Source organism: Bombina bombina, chromosome 8 (genome assembly GCF_027579735.1).
Source record: "Bombina bombina isolate aBomBom1 chromosome 8, aBomBom1.pri, whole genome shotgun sequence".
NCBI lineage: Eukaryota > Metazoa > Chordata > Amphibia > Anura > Bombinatoridae > Bombina > Bombina bombina.
In genome coordinates, this window is record NC_069506.1 from 26,072,624 (window position 1) to 26,091,189 (window position 18,566).

Sequence of the window (18,566 nt, forward strand, 5' to 3'; positions counted from 1 at the left end):
AAGTCAATCAGGGTATTGAGTGTGAACTTGCTTTCATTGCTAATTACACGCTGGTTAGCAGCCGGAATACTCTGGCAGCAAATAAACAGTCCCAAAGGTTAGCAGCTTTCACAGTGAGTGTGACCCTGGCCGATTGTGACTAGCAGTGCACACCACCCATCTGCCCTTCCCTCTCCCCTCCCTCCTGCACATTCCTGCCTGGGATTTCTTGTGAGCTGAATACACAGCCTTCAGTCAGTCTGCCCATTGCTAACCTGGCAGGCAGCAGGAGCTTGTGAGGAAATCCCACAGACACCAGGGCAGGAGGTCCCATACATACTGTAACCAGGAGATAAAGACCAGGGCAGGAGGTCCCACACAACCAGGAAAGGGGTTCACACAGCCCCAAGGAGAGGAGATCCTACTGGCACCTTGATCTGGATAAGAGCTCCCTCAGAGACCAGGAGTGGGGGCCCCACGGACACACAAGGGTTTGCCTGCAGGTTCCAAGTGGATGCAGACTGATTGGAGAGCCAGTAGCGTCCTGTACTGTCCCCCTAGTCACACAGAGTGACAGTGACAGACGGGGGAGAAAGGACTTTCGCCTCCTCAGGCGAGTATAGCTCTGCTGGCTCCACATATCAGACAGAATGGGCCAGAGGAAACTTTGCAGAGACCTGCCAGGACTTTTCCTGCAGTTGCTGCTGCTGCTCCACATCTGCCATGTAAGTTATGTCCCCATTTTGCTTTTTATTTAAAAAAAAATAAAAAATGTTTTTTTTTAAAATGTTAATCAGGCTGCTCTGAAGATAGGATGACTCCTCAAAGGGGAAGAGATGTGTCTTAAAGGGTTAAAGGTTCTCTTGGGAAGGGGGAGAGAAGTGATCTAAGTGGGAGAGAAAAATCCTGAGTGGGAGTGATGTGGCTGCGGGGATGTGTTGTGAGTGGGATACATGATATGGGAATGGGAGAGACCTGCACTGGGGGATGTGTAGTGGGGGACAAGCTCAGCATGGCCCTTGAACCCCACTGCCGAATTATAAACTAAACCAGGAAATTGGTACATTCTAAGAATAATTGAACTATCTGTTCTGCTTGCAGCTGCCAGTCACCAAGTCATACACACCTCAGCATTGTGCACAGATTGAATTGTCACCCTGCTGGGGTCATTATATGGCTGCTTACTTGGCTTTATCACTATAGGGGTGACTCAGAATTTGCCCTCTGTCCTGAGTTACTATGGGGAGATCATAGCATGACCCAGATAAAATCATTATATAAATAAAGTTTCTTGTGTCATTGTGGTCCAGGAGATGCCCCTCCCTAGTATAGGTAAGAGCTAAACTAAATGATGTATGACAGATTTCATAAGCAGGTACCTACATTCCACTTACCTGCACAGACTGGCTATCCAGCTGGCTGATAGACTTCATCCAGTTCCACCTTTTTGAGAGAAATTAGTTGCAGAAGAATGTTTTGTGAGTTTAGAGTAGTTGCAAGAAAGTGGAGGGCCACATTTTGTACAAGGACCTTAGGTTGGCTATTCCTGTCCAGGATTCAAAGTTTTTAGGAACAGTATTTTTTTTACTACCGTTATAACTGACTGGATGCTAGAGAAGACTGCAGCTATGTGTTTGGACTGGTTTTGTTTAATTTACAACAGGGCACTTTACAATGCAATCTAAGTACTGGGGTACATACTAAAAAAGAAACAATTACAAACACTTTTTTTAAGCTTTATGGCGTGTGACTGTTCACAAATAGAAATCTGGGAGGTTCCATATCAGCCAATGAGCTTCTGTTCCATGGAAAATGGTATTTTCAGTATCATTTAAACAGCTTATTTTTTAAAAAAAATGCTATATTATTTTTTCTTTTCATTCATTTGCTTGTAAGAATTATTTTATCTATAGCCTATTGAAAAATATTTATTGTCATTAGTAAAATGACTGTGTGATGTGCATAATGTTGGAACTTCATACATTATAGATAATATATGATAAAGACATTAAGAAATGATTCTGTAGACCAAGGCTGAACAATGTATGTAGTAGATAGGAGCAAGACCCCCATTTTTAGGAGCCAGGGAAATAATTTATATAGATATATGTATATTTATAAAAAAAAAAAAGAGGTGTCAGAAGATTAAAAGGACACTGAATCCAATTTTTTTTCTTTCGTGATTCAGATAGAGCATGCCATTTTAAGCAACTTTCTAATTTATTCCTAGGATCAATTTTTATTCATTCGCTTGGCATCTTTATTTGAAAAGCAAGAATGTAAGTTTAGAAGCCGGCCCATTTTTGGTGAACAACCTAGGTTGTTCTTGCTGATTGGTGGATACATTCACCCACCAATAAACAAGTGCTGCCCAGGACTGAACCAAAACTCGTCTGGCTCCTTAGCTTAGATGCCTTATTTTTTTCAAATAAAGATAGCAAGAGAACGAAGAAATATTGATAATAGGAGTAAATTAGAAAGTTGCTTAAAATCACATGCTCTATCTGAATCACAAAAGAAAAAAATTGGGTTCAGTGTCGCTTTAAATTTGAAAGCTGTGGTCTCCTGGTTCCCAGGATTTATCAGTCTCTGCAGTAAACTATCTGCTTTTTTTGTACAGGCAGCCGACCACCTAATCAGGCAGCCTATGCTGTGACAGACAGGCCCTGTGGTATTCTAATTTCTTGCTGTGCTGAATTCCTTGTTCCAAACTTACTCATTATAAATAGCCAAGAACTGTCATTTTATCCCAGTGCCTGGGAGCTATTCGCAGAGCTGGTGCCTTCTTGTCTTGGACAATTCACAGGGATAGTGGTTAGCTTAATGTGCCCCTTGCTTAGTGGTGTTTCTTTGTATTTATATCACGTTCTGATAATAGTAGATTATTTTGTGAGCTTTTCATCTCATGTACATGTTCATAAAATTGTTTCTAGTGGAGTTTAATATATGTAAGTGCCCGTATGCCTTGATTTTATGTATTTATTTTGTATTTATTGTGATGTATGAGGAATTTAATGCACCTACTGACCAGAACCATGAATTTGGTGCCAGCAGGGCACTTACTGATCAGTACTATTAACTGTATTTGAATGACATTTTCTGTGTTCATTTAGGGTGAGCCAAAAACAATCTGCTTCTGTATTAAAGGGATAGTCAAAATGATTAAATGTTCATGAGTTGGATATAGCATGTGATTTTAAACAACTTGTCATTCTTCTATTATCTAATTTACTTTCTTCTCTTAATATCCCTTGTTGAAAAGTATATGTAGGTAGGCTCAGGAGAAGGAATACACTACTGGGAGCTAGCTGCTGATCCAGCTCACCTGTTCAGCTAGCTCCCAGTAATGCATTGCTGCTATTTCAACAGTGGACACCAAGATAATGAAACAAATTTAACAAAAGAAGTAATTTGGAAAGTTGTTTATAAATGTATGCACTATCTGAATCACAAAAGAAAAAATTGGTTTCATGTCCCTTTAAATTATAGTGCTGCGTGAATTAGGGTTGCCATAGTGCCGCTTTAAGGGAGGACACTTATGAAAATGATGTCAGGGGCTGTTTAAAGAAATGTTTTGTATAATGTTCCATTATAAGAACCCTGACATATGCATTTTTCATGTATCCTCCTTAAAGCACCAATATGGCAACCCTATGTGTAATATGTTGGCATTTAATAAGTAAATGTCCCTTTACACTCTTATTGTCTCAAATATCTTTTTAAATGTGATGCATAAAGTTACTTTATCACTTCTCTGCTAATACCTCTGTATGCACACTATGTGCCATGGCCTAGCTGTAATGTAGAGGAGAATGTGTGTCCCTGTGCCTTATTACAGACGTTAGACGCTCTGGATGCATTTGCCAGATCCTAATTAATTCAATATGCAAGAAGCAGGACATCCCAGTGCATTGTCATTTTACAAATAAGTGCAAGTGCTTGACAAAAGCTGGTGCCCTGTGGTGGGTGTGAATGCCCTGAGGTGTATACAGGGTGCTTACAATGATAATTGCTCTGTCTACTTTGCAGTCTTTTGGGTGGGACTGTTACTGCTGTTGATTTGTTGGTTGTGAAGGGGATAAAGTTGGACTCTGCAGCAGATCAGGATGCACAGAGCTAGAGATTCAGTATTGTTTTGTGCTGCCTGAGTCGTTCTTTCCACAGGGCGCATTTAAAATCTGAGCAGCTTGGTGAAATATTCCAACCTCAGAATAACATAGGAGGTGTAAAAATAGCCGCCTGTGAATTCCAGGGTTGCATATTCTTGTTAACTTATGAAGTAACTACCCTGCGCTCTCACACCGATCCAAACAGGGAGCTGTGCTGTGTAATCAGTTTTTTTTTCTTCCTTCAGTTGGCTGTTAAAGGGACATTCTGTTGTAAAAACATACACTATTTACTGCAACATATACTTCTTGTTTACCCTTACTCTTTTACTTACACTGATGAGTTAAACACATAGATAAAGTTCCCATCAAGAGCAGCAACCATTGCAGCTCCCATGCAAGATACCGCTGGTGATTGGAGAGTAGATGTGACTGCTTCTCCTAAATGGCTCACGGCCATGTCCAGCTGCAGATCTGCAATACTTTACCATTACTTGTGTGATTTAACTCTTTGTAGGGATTGAACATAGACTTCACTAAAATGATTAATGCAAAAATGACATGCTCTAATGAATAAGAAAGTCCCTATTTAATCATCTGATCATCTGTTGTACACATATCTGTCACCCATTTGGTTAAAAGTCCTTTTCATGGGGCATACACTTTATTTTTTAATGCTATTAAAAAGTATTAAAGGGACTTAACATTTTAAAAAGCAAATGTTCTAATGTGTTATTATTTTATTGCTATTGCTCATGTGTTTAACCCCTTCAAACTCAGCCCTTATGAAGCAATTGAATTCTGGGAGCTAGCTGGACACTTCTGGTGAACCAATAACAAGAGGCATATGTGTGTAGCCTCCAATCACCAGCTAGCTCTTAGTAGTGCATTGCTGCTCTGGAGCTGGCTTTTTAACTGTATTTAACCCTTTTGCAGGGGTTAAAAACTGTTCTATGCAAGCAATAGTGCAATCATAAAATGCTCTTATACAATTAGAGCATTTTCACTTTCTACTTGTATGTCCCTTTATTAGAAGCGTGTTACTAGGTACTAGTATATACTTCTGGCAAAGGGCACGTTAAATTAGGCTTCTGTCAGCTCCTCTCTGCTAGAAATATTATTATTAGTGCCAGAAAGTTGTGTACAGATTTACAGTGGTGTAAAATGCCAACACGAGGACTGTTAGCAAGAACAGAGAGCGCACGCCAGAGGGTGGGATCTGGATCTGAGGCGCTTACAATAAAGCAGAGATGGATCCAATCCTGACGATTAGTGTTTGTGCAAAGAGAGCAAAAGAAACCACCCCATAAAAACCCACAGAACCACATTACGTGACTCTTCTAATGGACTGGAATAGATGTTATGGCAGGAAAACAAAATGAGTGTCAATTACAAAAACATAGACATACAAATACAAAAACATAGACATACAAATACAAAAACATAGACATACAAAAACATAGACATACAAATACAAAAACATAGACATACAAATACAAAAACATAGACATACAAATACAAAAACATAGACATACAAATACAAAAACATAGACATACAATTACAAAAACATAGACATACAAATACAAAAACATAGACATACAAATACAAAAACATAGACATACAAATACAAAAACATAGACATACAAATACAAAAACATAGACATACAAATACAAAAACATAGACATACAAATACAAAAACATAGACATACAAATACAAAAACATAGAAAGAGATCAAGTGGGATCTGTTCCAAAGAGGTTACATTCTAGTAATAAGTATTACTACTAAGCTTTCATTGAAATAAAGATACCAAGAGAACAAAGAAAATTGATAATAGGAGTAAATTAGAAAGTTGCTTAAAATCGCTGCTCTATCTGAATCATGAAAGTTTAATTTTGACTACTAGACTATCCCTTTGGGTCAGCTCTGGATTGGCAGTGTAATGCTGATCCAGAGATGACCACAACTGGTGATTGGTGGCTATGCATATATGCCTACTTTGATTGGCTCCAAACTAGTGGTGTCTTTCCAGAGTTGACTTTACTTATGTGTTTTACAGTTTTGCCGGAATTTAAACACATAGGTATTTGTAAGCAGTAGTACAATAATAATATTAAATCATTTTCTCATTGCAGCTTTATGTCCCTTTAAGTTGAATACTACCCCTCCAGTGAGAAAAAACTCTCAGATTCTTATGCTATACAATGGAGTCTTTTCATTAAAGTGTGTAAGATCAGTTCAGCTTTAAAACAACCGCTCAATGGATTACCATTGTTATTTCAAGGGTTCCTATAAATGTATAAAAACTCAGGAGCCAGACAGTGTTGGTATTCATGAAAAGTTAGCAGTAAAATTTGAAAAATTGAAATTCCCAAACTCGATGAATTTACTGACCTGTAAATTGCTATGTTCTTTAGTTAGAGGAAAATGCTCCCATCCTAGTGAATAGAGCCCTTTGTGTTACAGTTAGTGTACACTTGCTCTCATACAGCTTTAGTAGAATTGCCGTATGTATTCTGAGATTAGGCTGTGTCTCACGGCTAGAGGTTAGGGTTGCCAAGTGTCCAGTATTCAATGGCTCCTCGACTCTCACCACCTTATGAAAGAAATATGCATGGTGGGATCCAGAGAGGGCTAAGGTAGTGTTTTTTTTTTTTTTTTGGGGGGGGGGGATTTGTGTGACCCTATCTAACATTGTGCCCAGTTACAACTGAGGGCTCGATTTATCAATCTAGGGCGGACAGGGGCATACATATGTGTCCCTGACCGCGCCAGCTCGCCTCTGGCGGGCAGCAATCCGCTGCCGGAATTCAGCATATATTATTTTATTTTTCTGCTGTTCTGATGAAAAGTGTGTGAGATTCAGATGCTACAATATGCTAACAAATATATAGAGAGGGCAAAACAAACCTTATGTTGGATCTGCAGTCACAGGCAATATTTTTACAGTGATGGACTTAAGGCCCCAGGGTTAGAACTTTTTCTCCACTTTCTGTGATGTGATTATTTTAGTGAAAACATTTCGCAGATCACAAATCCCTGAGAGCCAGTCAACAATAAATGCAGTACTGCTTTTGCAGTTCTGCTCCATATTTTGACTGTTCTCTTCAGCACTTCGTTCTGGATGCACTGTTTTAAGGAAAACATACACAGTGCAGCCAGAGCACAGTGCTATTTGTAGAGAACAGCATGATGCAGAGCCAAAGTTCTCGCATTTTCTGCGATGACATCTCAGATCACAGCATGTTCTACCTTGGGACTGAAGGCCAAATAAAATTGTCTGTCCTGGAAAAACTAGTACAGTTGGCAAGTATATAGTTATATGGGGGCTACAGGGGTAATTTATGAGGGCCACATTGTCCTGCCTGTTGCCCTCATCTGCACATAGTTGGTTGGATAACGATGCCGCTATTTGAGACTTAAAGTGATGGTGAACTCTCCCCTTTTTAAGATCAGATCTAGAATGTTAGTGATATTTTAGATGGAATTTAATTAATCAGTTGTAATGAAGATGCGCTATAACTTTCTGTGAGCCAACAGTTTCAATTGTTGTTGAATCAGCGCTCTCCCCATATGGCACTTTTGTTGTAGCTAGAGCGCTGATTGGATTACAGTTCAAACCTTTAGCTTTAGAAAAATTAACTTTTGAATTGGGCGGCGGAGTGCGGGGAATTTTTGTATTTTATACCTATATTAAAAAGTAAGTTATATCGCATCTTTATTACAACTGATGGATTAAACTACATCTAAAATATCACTAACATTCTGAATCTGATTTTAAAAAGGGGAGAGATTACCATCACTTTAACTATGTGTACTATTGGTTCCTACCTCCTCCCATATCGTGATGATACTGATAACCCTTGTGGGGTTTTTTTTGCATTGTATTATGCTGTCAGATCACAAACCCACCAGAACGAGTATCGCTATTATAATTTGTATCATCACTTATTTGTATATCACTGCCGTATTCCGTAGCGCAGTGTGCATGTTGGGGTCGGTTGCGCCACAAGTGGTAGGTGATGTTACATCCTGCGGTCTAAGTGGATAATCTTTCAGATCACTGAGAACCATATTACAGAAAGCTCGTTAACTAACAATAAACATTTACAAAATGAGAATGAGGGTAAAAACTTAGCAGCAGTAATTAGCTGCAAGGGCCTGCTTGGATGTTCCTGTCTTGGGTGGGTGAATTGTATGGAGATTGGCTGACTCCCACCCAGACATTACTAAGGAGCGTGAAATCTCTGTTTGACTAGTAAATTGAGCAAAGAGCACATGAAAGGATCTGCTGTAACTGGCAGCAAACAGAGAGGCTTTTTTATGTTGATTAAGCACTAGGAGATCAGGAGTTCACAAGGTTTCCTAAACCACCGGCCTCTGCGAGCGCCTGCAGAGCATCGCTCAAACAAAAAAATAATCGTATGAACACCTGAGGAATTCTAATGGTGTGATGTGCACTTTTAGAGATAGTTGAAAAATGATATGGTCTAATTCATTACAGCATGTCATTTTAAAACTAGCCACCCTGCACTACTACGTGTTTAACCCTCAAAAAGGAGTTAAACACACAGTAGAAGTACTGCTCGGGACTCTCAGAGCACTGCAGGTCCAGAGTGGAAACATCTGGTGACCCAATCAACAGCACTAATTATACAGCTGGGTCGTGCGACTAGCGCTGCTGATTAGATCATCTGTCGTTTTTGCTCGGAAACCTGCAGTGCTCTGCGTGTCCCAAACTGTATTTTTATTATGTGTTTAACCCCTTTGTGGGGATTACAACAAAGTGTGAACAAGGCACTGATTGGTTGTATCAGAAGGGTGACCGCTCACAGAGCACTTACTTTGGTGAGCTGAGAATATTGTGAGGTAAAATATCTTCCTTTTTTACTTTGAGATGTTCAGGTGAGATTTTTTTGTCAGATTTTTACAGTTATGCTGCTTTACTTATAATTAGCATATGATTCCCCTTAGTTTACATAATAGTGTCCATGACGCTCACTACACTGAGTATTTGTGAGTGAGATGAAGCCCTTCCTTGTAAGTGCCCTAGTATCAGATGCTTCCAACATGGTGTTTGTGTCAATCAATATGTTGTAGGACTTGTGCCAGCCAAACACAGGGACCTTCTATAAATAAGTGCATGTATTTATTATTACATGGATACTTATTTGCATTTATGTACTGAACACCTGTGAGTTAGACTCACAAGCTAGATGTGCTCCGCCCATACAACCTAGTCATTTGTGATTGGCTCACTGACCAAAACCCGAGGGGCAGAAATGCACTGCTGCTCCTGAGCTTGTCTATGAGTTTATCCTGTTTGGGGCAGTTAAAGGGACATAAAACCCCACATTTTTCTTTCATGATTCAGATAGAGCAGAGCTTTCCAAACTCTTCATGTTGGTGACACACCTTTTAGACCTACATCATTTTGCGACACAGTAATTCAGTTGTACCAGCAAACAGGAGGTTAAACTAACTTGTTTTAAGAGATACGGACAGATACATAAATTATATAATAATGAAATGTATTTACAAGTAACAGTAAGTATGTGCAAGAATTAAAAAAAAGTTTAATAACACTAATAGCTATTTATTATTTTAATGGGATGTATGAGGTTGATGGGATGAACACAATTTCTAAATATTTGGTGGAATATTAGATAAAAATACTCGCATTTCATCATCAAGCATTTTTAAGCTTCCCCTTCCTATCCATATATCAAGAGCAGGAGCAGCAATGCACTACTGGGAGCTAGCTGCAAAAAAACCCCACTTTGACTTCTGACTTTAGCCCAGCGCTTAAGCTGCTGCCCTCAGAGCTCTGCGAGTTGCACTGACTTCTGCCCGCGCTGCAAACACACTGCTGTCCCACTCACTGACTACACATGCAGTCATGAGCCGATTGAGAAGACTACACGTGCAGTCAGGAGCCAATGTGCTGCCAATGGGAATAGTTTCAGTTCCCACTGAGCTGTGCCAATAGGTTAAGATGATCTGTGACCCCCTAGATATTAATCACGTGTCAACCACATGATATGCGTAGCAGGCAGGCGGAAAGTCAGAAACCAAAAAAAATTGTTGAAATAAATTAAATTTAAAAAAATTTGTGCTGAAGCAGGGACACACCTACACACTGCTGCCGACACACTAGTGTGTCCCGACACACAGTTTGGAAAGCACTGAGATAGAGAATACAATTTTAAACAAGATTCCAATGTAATTCTATTATCTAATTTGCTTCATTCTTTAGACATCCTTTGTTGAAGAAATATCAATGCACATGGGTGAGCCAATCACACGAGGCATTTATGTGCAGCTACCAATCAGCAGCTACTGAGCCTATTTAGACTTGCTTTTCAACAAAAGGATATCAAGAGAATGAAGCTAATTAAAATATAGAAGTAAATTGGAAAGTTATTTAAAATGACATGCTCTTTCTAAATCATGCAAGAAACAATTTGGGTTTCATGTCTCTTTTACTAAAAATCAAGGCTCCATTTTGCTTCGGTTATCAAATTTGTTTTGTTCTTTTGGTATCCTTTGTTAGTATCACCTTAGATAGGTTCAGGATCAACAAAGCACTACAAAAAGTTATAGAGACATACCGGTGGGGGTAGTGATATAACAAATTTAGAGGAATGAGGCATAAAATCCTATGGATTTGATTATTATTTTCAGGGCTATTATTTGTTTCAGGGCAAAGTAAAAAGTCTGCAATGGACAGAGGTGAGCGTTTGTCTATAAAGTTGCACAGAGCAGAAATAAAAGCATTTGAGGACCTGTGTTTGACAACAAATAATCATATCTAGTTTGTATATTGCTGCTGGATGATGCTAAAAAAGTGAGAAAAAGATGGCTAAAGATGAAAGCAGAAATCTGAGCCGTGTGTGGGGGATTTTTCTATTTCTAGGGTCTTTTCCTTCAGATTAGCTCAGCTTCCTCGTTTTGTCCTTGACTGCTCAGGAACAAACTGAAGACAAAAGAGAGCGGAAGGGGAGTGAGTAGGGGAAACCCGCGGATTAAGGTCCCCCTGATGTCTCTAATTATTGGAAATCTATGAAAGTATTTGTGTTGCACGGGATGTTCTCAGCGCTGGATTTCCCATCACGGCAATATGGCAGCTGCCTTGGGGAATCAGCTCACGTAGCGAAGCCTTCATGGTAAAACAGAACACAATGCACTCCTCAGCATTTTAAAGGGACAGGGAACCCCAACATTTTTTTTTTATGGTTTGGATAGAACATACAATTTCAAACAACTTTCCAATTTACTTCTATTATCAAATTTGTTTAATTCTCTCATTATCCTTTGCTGAAGGAACAACATTGCACTACTGGCAGCTGAACACATATAGTTAGCCAATCACAAAAGACTAATGTGTGCAGACACCAATCAGCAGCTAGCTCCCATTAGTGTAGAATCTGTGCATATTCATTTTTTTTAACAAGGGATACCAAGAGAACCAAGCACATTTGAAAATAGAAATGAATTTAAAGGTGTCTTATAATGACAAGTTGTATCTGAATCATGCAAGTTTAATTTTGACTTTCCTATCCCTTTAATTGCTAATGTATGTTGTGCATGTATACTGTATGTAAAAAAATGACTTGAAGGTCCCTTTAAGCAGTTGTTTGTATGGTGGGGGCGATAGTGAGTATGCATGTTATTTGTTCTGATTTGTAAAGTAACTAAAGGTAAAAATAACCCGCCCCAGTACCAGCTGGGCACACGTGGCACTGCATGATAGAACAATGCGATAGAGTTTTCTGAAAAATTCATTTTTTATTGTAAAGTTGGATCTTAGTCTTGTCTGATTTAGGATTAAAGTTCGGCTCACGCCTTTAGTCTTTGTTTCCTTTATGAGATCAGCTTTAGTGTATATATTTAGTGTCTTCTGTATTAACATAATTGTTCCCTGGGGATGAGTTAGCCCTTACCAGCCAGGTAAATAGCTTCTGCAGATAACCCCCATCACCTGGATACAGAGAGAACCCAAATTCTTTGTACATTTTCACTTCCATTGGAAATTCCCTAATTCCCACTAAATTACAGCCACATCAGATGAATTTATCTGACTGTAAATTCAAGGCTTTTTGCCTGGGTCTGTTGGTCTGCAAATATCACACCTTGGCGTCAGAATGACCCACAATAACCCCTTTCATTCAGATTGCCTGGCTAATGATCACCTTATAGACCATTAACTGCTGGAGTGCTGCAACACATTATACTGCCATATTTGGGAGATAATGGGTTACGTTTAATATTATTATTAAAATTGTTTTTGTTTTTTTCACCCATGGTCATTGTGGGGATATGACTAAGAGTTCAATTGTCCCATTAATCAAGGGTTTGTAACCTTGCCTTATGGACATTGTTCGGTTTAGCATAACCTCAAAATATACAAATGTTATGAGAGTATAGAACCGGTATAGGTCCAATGTGGCAGAGTTCAGTAACCTAATCGGTAGAGAGGTCAAAGCCTACCTGCTCCGATACCCAATGGAGAACCAGGAAATCTTTGGTTAGTTGAAGAGTTGGGCAATATCTGATGTAACGCTCACATCTTCAAACAGCCATGCCCCCAAACACAAAGCCTGGCTGTAATGCCACCTAGACACTGGTCCCCAAATGAGAGGGATGTGACCCTCCACCTGGCAGCATCCCCAACCAGAAGAACCTAAGTAACCATGGTCAGACAGCCTCTTAAACACTGAAGGGAACCCATAATGTAATGTTTATATTGACAAATCAGGTTCCAGCCATGGGAAGATAAGAATAAAACCCTCATACACCTTGACACATTAAACAAAGCTGTCTGGAACACCAACTACTATCAACCAGTAATGAGAAAAACTTTAGGAAACAAGAAAAAGGAGGGGGCAGGAGTGAAGATCAATCATATAATGCTGTAATTAACACACACACCAGCCCCAATTTGCATATCTGCCAACAGACTGTCTACAATGGGGTGGCTGGTGGTTTAGTCAGGGAGATCCAGGGGTGGAGTCACTGTAAAACAGGGACTGGGTTACATCACATGGGCAGGAAGAGGGTGGAGAATTTGATTAAGCCTGACGTAGAGTAGTGTGCTAGAAAGTACTTAGGAAACCTGGACCTTTATAATGTCCAATGGGGTTAGATGAGGGGTAGAGTGCTAAGCTCCCAGATAGTAATAGTCCTGAAAAATGCAGGACAGTTAAAATCTCTGATTTTATAAACTTAATAGTACCCACCCAAAGGGAACTGAGTGGCATACGCTATATTCAGCTCCCAGCATGCACTCTCCTTATTGGCATTAACTCTTTGGTGGTCAGAGTTCTACTGAAGTCCTTACATCACCATAATATACTTTATCTACCAGGGATCTGTCTAAGGAATCACCCAAAGCTTTTGACATTTTTTGACTCATCAGGTTTGCTCATATTTTGTCATTCACTTGTTCTGACTTGCTTCCCTATATATGTCTTTTTTTGCTTCATGCTTTTCTTCCATTTGTTGTGCTGCTTGGGTTGTGCAGATTCCAGAGGTGGAGGAAGCACGTCTGATTGTTACGGTTGGTATTACCCCATGGCTATGAAAATACACATTGCAAAACTTGTACAATTTAACTCTGTGCTAAAGTTTCACTTATATACAGACAGACTGTTTACAGAATATGATTTAAGGTTTAGTTCTTGTCAGTGATAGATGTTATACATTTCATATTCATGTTGTGAGTTCTAAGATGTTAAAATGCACCATAGATAAAGCACAGATTTCCAGGATATGTTAGAAGGCTCATTCGTGCACAAATATTTTGACGGCCTTTCCAGGGTGTCACACTGCTCATGCTTGATAATGCCCTGCGATAGAAAATGGGCTCTCCCACCTGTCTGCATGCTGTGAGTGAGGACACCCTGCAAACCCCCAGCGCACATCAAATACTACAGATACTTTATTCTATGCAGCACCTTTTTATTAGTGCTGTGCCAAAGTAATACTAAAAAGTGACCAGGTGTGCCAGCATGCATACCCACATCAGATCAGACACTGCCCTGTAGTCTCTCTGTTATAAACATACCCACATCAGATCAGACAATGCCCTGTAGTCTCTCTGTTATAAACATACCCACATCAGATCAGACTGCCCTGTAGTCTCTCTGTTATAAACATACCCACATCAGATCAGACAATGCCCTGTAGTCTCTCTGTTATAAACATACCCACATCAGATCAGGCAATGCCCTGTAGTCTCTCTGTTATAAACATACCCACATCAGATCAGACAATGCCCTGTAGTCTCTCTGTTATAAACATACCCACATCAGATCAGACTGCCCTGTAGTCTCTCTGTTATAAACATACCCACATCAGATCAGACAATGCCCTGTAGTCTCTCTGTTATAAACATACCCACATAAGATCAGACAATGCCCTGTAGTCTCTCTGTTATAAACATACCCACATCAGATCAGACAATACCCTGTAGTCTCTCTGTTATAAACATACCCACATCAGATCAGACAATGCCCTGTAGTCTCTCTGTTATACACATACCCTCATCAGATCAGACTGCCCTGTAGTCTCTCTCTGTTATACACATACCCATATCAGATCAGACAATGCCCCGTAGTCTCTCTGTTATAAACATACCCACATCAGATCAGACAATGCCCTGTAGTCTCTCTGTTATAAACATACCCACATCAGATCAGACAATGCCCTGTAGTCTCTCTGTTATAAACATACCCACATCAGATCAGACTGCCCTGTAGTCTCTCTCTGTTATACACATACCCACATCAGATCAGACAATGCCCTGTAGTCTCTCTGTGATAAACATACCCACATCAGATCAGACAATGCCCTGTAGTCTCTCTGTTATAAACATTCCCACATCAGATCAGACACTGCCCTGTAGTCTTTCTCTGTTATACACATACCCACATCAGATCAGACTGTCCTCTAGTCTCTCTCTGTTATAAACATACTCACATCAGATCAGACTGTCCTGTAGTCTCTCTCTGTTATACACATACCCACATTGGATCAGACTACTCTGTAGTCTCTCTGTTATACACATGCCCACATCAGATCAGACTGCCCTGTAGTCTCTCTCTGTTAAACACATACCCACATCAGATCAGACTGCCCTGTAGTCTCTCTCTGTTATAAACATACCCACATCAGATCAGACTGCCCTGTAGTCTCTCTCTGTTATACACATACCCACATCAGATCAGACAATGCCCTGTAGTCTCTCTGTTATAAACATACCCACATCAGATCAGACAATGCCCTGTAGTCTCTCTGTTATAAACATACCCACATCAGATCAGACACTGCCCTGTAGTCTCTCTATGTTATACACATACCCACATCAGATCAGACTGTCCTCTAGTCTCTCTCTGTTATAAACATACTCACATCAGATCAGACTGTCCTGTAGTCTCTCTCTGTTATACACATACCCACATTGGATCAGACTACTCTGTAGTCTCTCTGTTATACACATGCCCACATCAGATCAGACTGCCCTGTAGTCTCTCTCTGTTATACACATACCCACATCAGATCAGACTGCCCTGTAGTCTCTCTCTGTTATACACATACCCACATCAGATCAGACACTGCCCTGTAGTCTCTCTCTGTTATACACATACACCCATCAGATCAGACAGACTGCCCTGTAGTCTCTCTCTGTTATACACATACCCCCATCAGATCAGACACTGCCCTGTAGTCTCTCTCTGCTATACACATACCCACATCAGATCAGACACTGCCCTGTAGTCTCTCTCTGTTATACACATACCCACATCAGATCAGACTGCCCTGTTGTCTCTCTCTGTTATAAACATACCCACATCAGATCAGACTGTCCTCTAGTCTCTCTCTGTTATAAACATACCCACATCAGATCAGACTGTCCTGTAGTCTCTCTGTGTTATACACATACCCACATTGGATCAGACTGCTCTGTAGTCTCTCTGTTATACAGATGCCCACATCAGATCAGACTGCCCTGTAGTCTCTCTCTGTTATACACATACCCACATCAGATTAGACTGCCCTGTAGTCTCTCTCTGTTATACACATACCCACATCAGATCAGACTGCCCTGTAGTCTCTCTTTGTTATACAAATACCCACATCGGATCAGACTGCCCAGTAGTCTCTCTGTTATACACATACCCACATCAGATCAGACTGCCCTGTGGTCTCTCTCTGTTATACACATACCCACATCAGATCAGACTACCCTGTAGTCTCTCTCTGTTATAAACATACCCACATCAGATCAGACTGCCCTGTAGTCTCTCTCTGTTATATGCATACCCACATCAGATCAGACTGCCCTGTAGTCTCTCTCTGTTATACACATACCCACATCAGATCAGACTGCCCTGTAGTCTCTCTCTGTTATAAGCATACCCACATCAGATCAGACTACCCTGTAGTCTCTCTGTTATACACATACCCACATCTGATCAGACTGCCCTGTAGTCTCTCTCTGTTATACACATACCCACATCTGATCAGACTGCCCTGTAGTTTCTCTCTGTTATACACATACCCACATCAGACTACACTGTAGTCTCTATATTATACACATACCCACATCAGATCAGACAGACTGCCCTGTAGTCTCTCTCTGTTATAAACATACCCACATCAGATCAGACTACACTGTAGTCTCTATATTATACACATACCCACATCAGATCAGACAGACTGCCCTGTAGTCTCTCTCTGTTATACACATACCCACATCAGACCAGACGGCCCTGTAGTCTCTCTCTGTTATACACATACCCACATCAGATCAGACTGCCCTGTAGTCTCTCTCTGTTATACACATACCCACATCAGATCAACCCACATCAGATCAGACTGCCCTGTACTCTCTTTGTTATACACATACCCACTTAAGATCAGACTGCCCTGTAGTCTCTCTTTGTTATACACATACCCCCATCAGATCAGACTGCCCTGTAGTCTCTCTGTTATACACATACCCACATCAGATCAGACTGTCCTGTAGTCTCTCTCTGTTATACACATACCCACATCAGATCAGACTGCCCTGTAGTCTCTCTCTGTTATAAATATACCCACATCAGATCATACTGCCCTGTAGTCTCTCTGTTATACACATACCCACATCAGATCAGACTACCCTGTAGTCTCTCTGTTATACACATACCCACATCAGATCAGACTGCCCTGTAGTCTCTCTGTTATACACATACCCACATCAGATCAGACTGCCCTGTAGTCTCTCTGTTATACACATACCCACATCATATCAGACTGCCCTGTAGTGCCTCTCTTCATTTTGCCACCAATCAGCAAGCGCTACCCAGGTGCTGAACCAAAGATGGACCGGCTAATAAGTTAACATTCCTGTTTTTTCAAATAAAGATACCAAGAGAGTGAAGAAAAAATGATAATAGAAGTAAATTAGAAAGTTACTTAAAATTGCTGCTCTATCTAAATCATGATTTTTTTTTTGCAGTATCCTTTAAATGAGACTTCTAGTTAATCAGCTTGCTGTGACTGCTATACACTTATGTGTATATCCCACATGTTTCTGTAACCTATACTTTCCATTCAGTATTTCTCACTAACTTGGTCTCTATATTTAGCCCAATAAATATGCTCTGTTCCCAGCTACAGGGAACTTAATGTGTTACTGGCCCATTTCATAGTCTAAGGTAACACGTTTCTATACTCGGCTACTCAGGCCTGAGCGGATAGCGAGGGATCTTGCTGACATTAACTGGAATAAATATTTCCACACATCATTCCTTGTTTGCGGAGAAGCTGAATGTTTTTTCCTTAAATGAGAAAGAAAGTTGATAAAATAATTCTCTGCAAATCTTCAGTAAAAAAACTTGCAACGACTATGTCACATTTTCTAGTAGTGTCTATCTCTTGTTTTCTTTTTAATATTTAAAATGCATTTCATTTGCTAATAATCATTCAGTCCTTGTTGAAAATCATCACTTTATGTAATCATCATAGATAGCTCTGGCAGACTGCTTTGATTGGGTTAAATCAACAAGCTAGCTGATTGGCTCACACATGAGAGCAGGCACATATAGTCTGTCTGCTTTACTGCAAAGACTTATGGGTAACCACTGCAAAGCTATTAAAGGGACATTAAACAGTAAATCAATGCTAGATATAATGATGTATTCAAAGCAAAGATTAGCCTTAGAATAATATATAGATCTATTTTATTTAAATTATATTAGTTGTTTAAATATTGAAGCTATAGGTGTAAAGGTTTATTTTCTATAAATTAAAGGGACAGTATACTGTAAAATAGTTTTTCCCTTAATGTGTTTACAATTGCTTTTTTTACCAACTGCAGAGTAAAAAATTTATGAAAATTAGCTTTTTAAGGTTTATTTGTGTATATTAAAGCTCTGATTTTGTGTTTTGAAGCCACAGCCTAATAAAATAGGTTGAGCTTGTAGGTATAATCA

The 18,566-nt window shown here is 39.9% G+C and overlaps 1 protein-coding gene across 12 annotated transcripts in view; it reads left to right on the forward strand.

Moving 5' to 3' along the window:
• The first annotated feature begins 225 nt into the window (after positions 1 to 225).
• HSPG2 (heparan sulfate proteoglycan 2) overlaps positions 226 to 18,566 on the forward strand; it is a 290,248-nt gene continuing 271,907 nt past the window's right edge. For all 12 annotated transcript variants that reach the window (XM_053690214.1, XM_053690218.1, XM_053690216.1 and 9 more), the window contains exon 1: positions 226 to 704. In XM_053690214.1, coding sequence (XP_053546189.1) covers positions 630 to 704 — 75 coding nt within the window. In that variant the 5' untranslated portion in view covers positions 226 to 629. The remainder of the gene's footprint in view (positions 705 to 18,566) is intronic.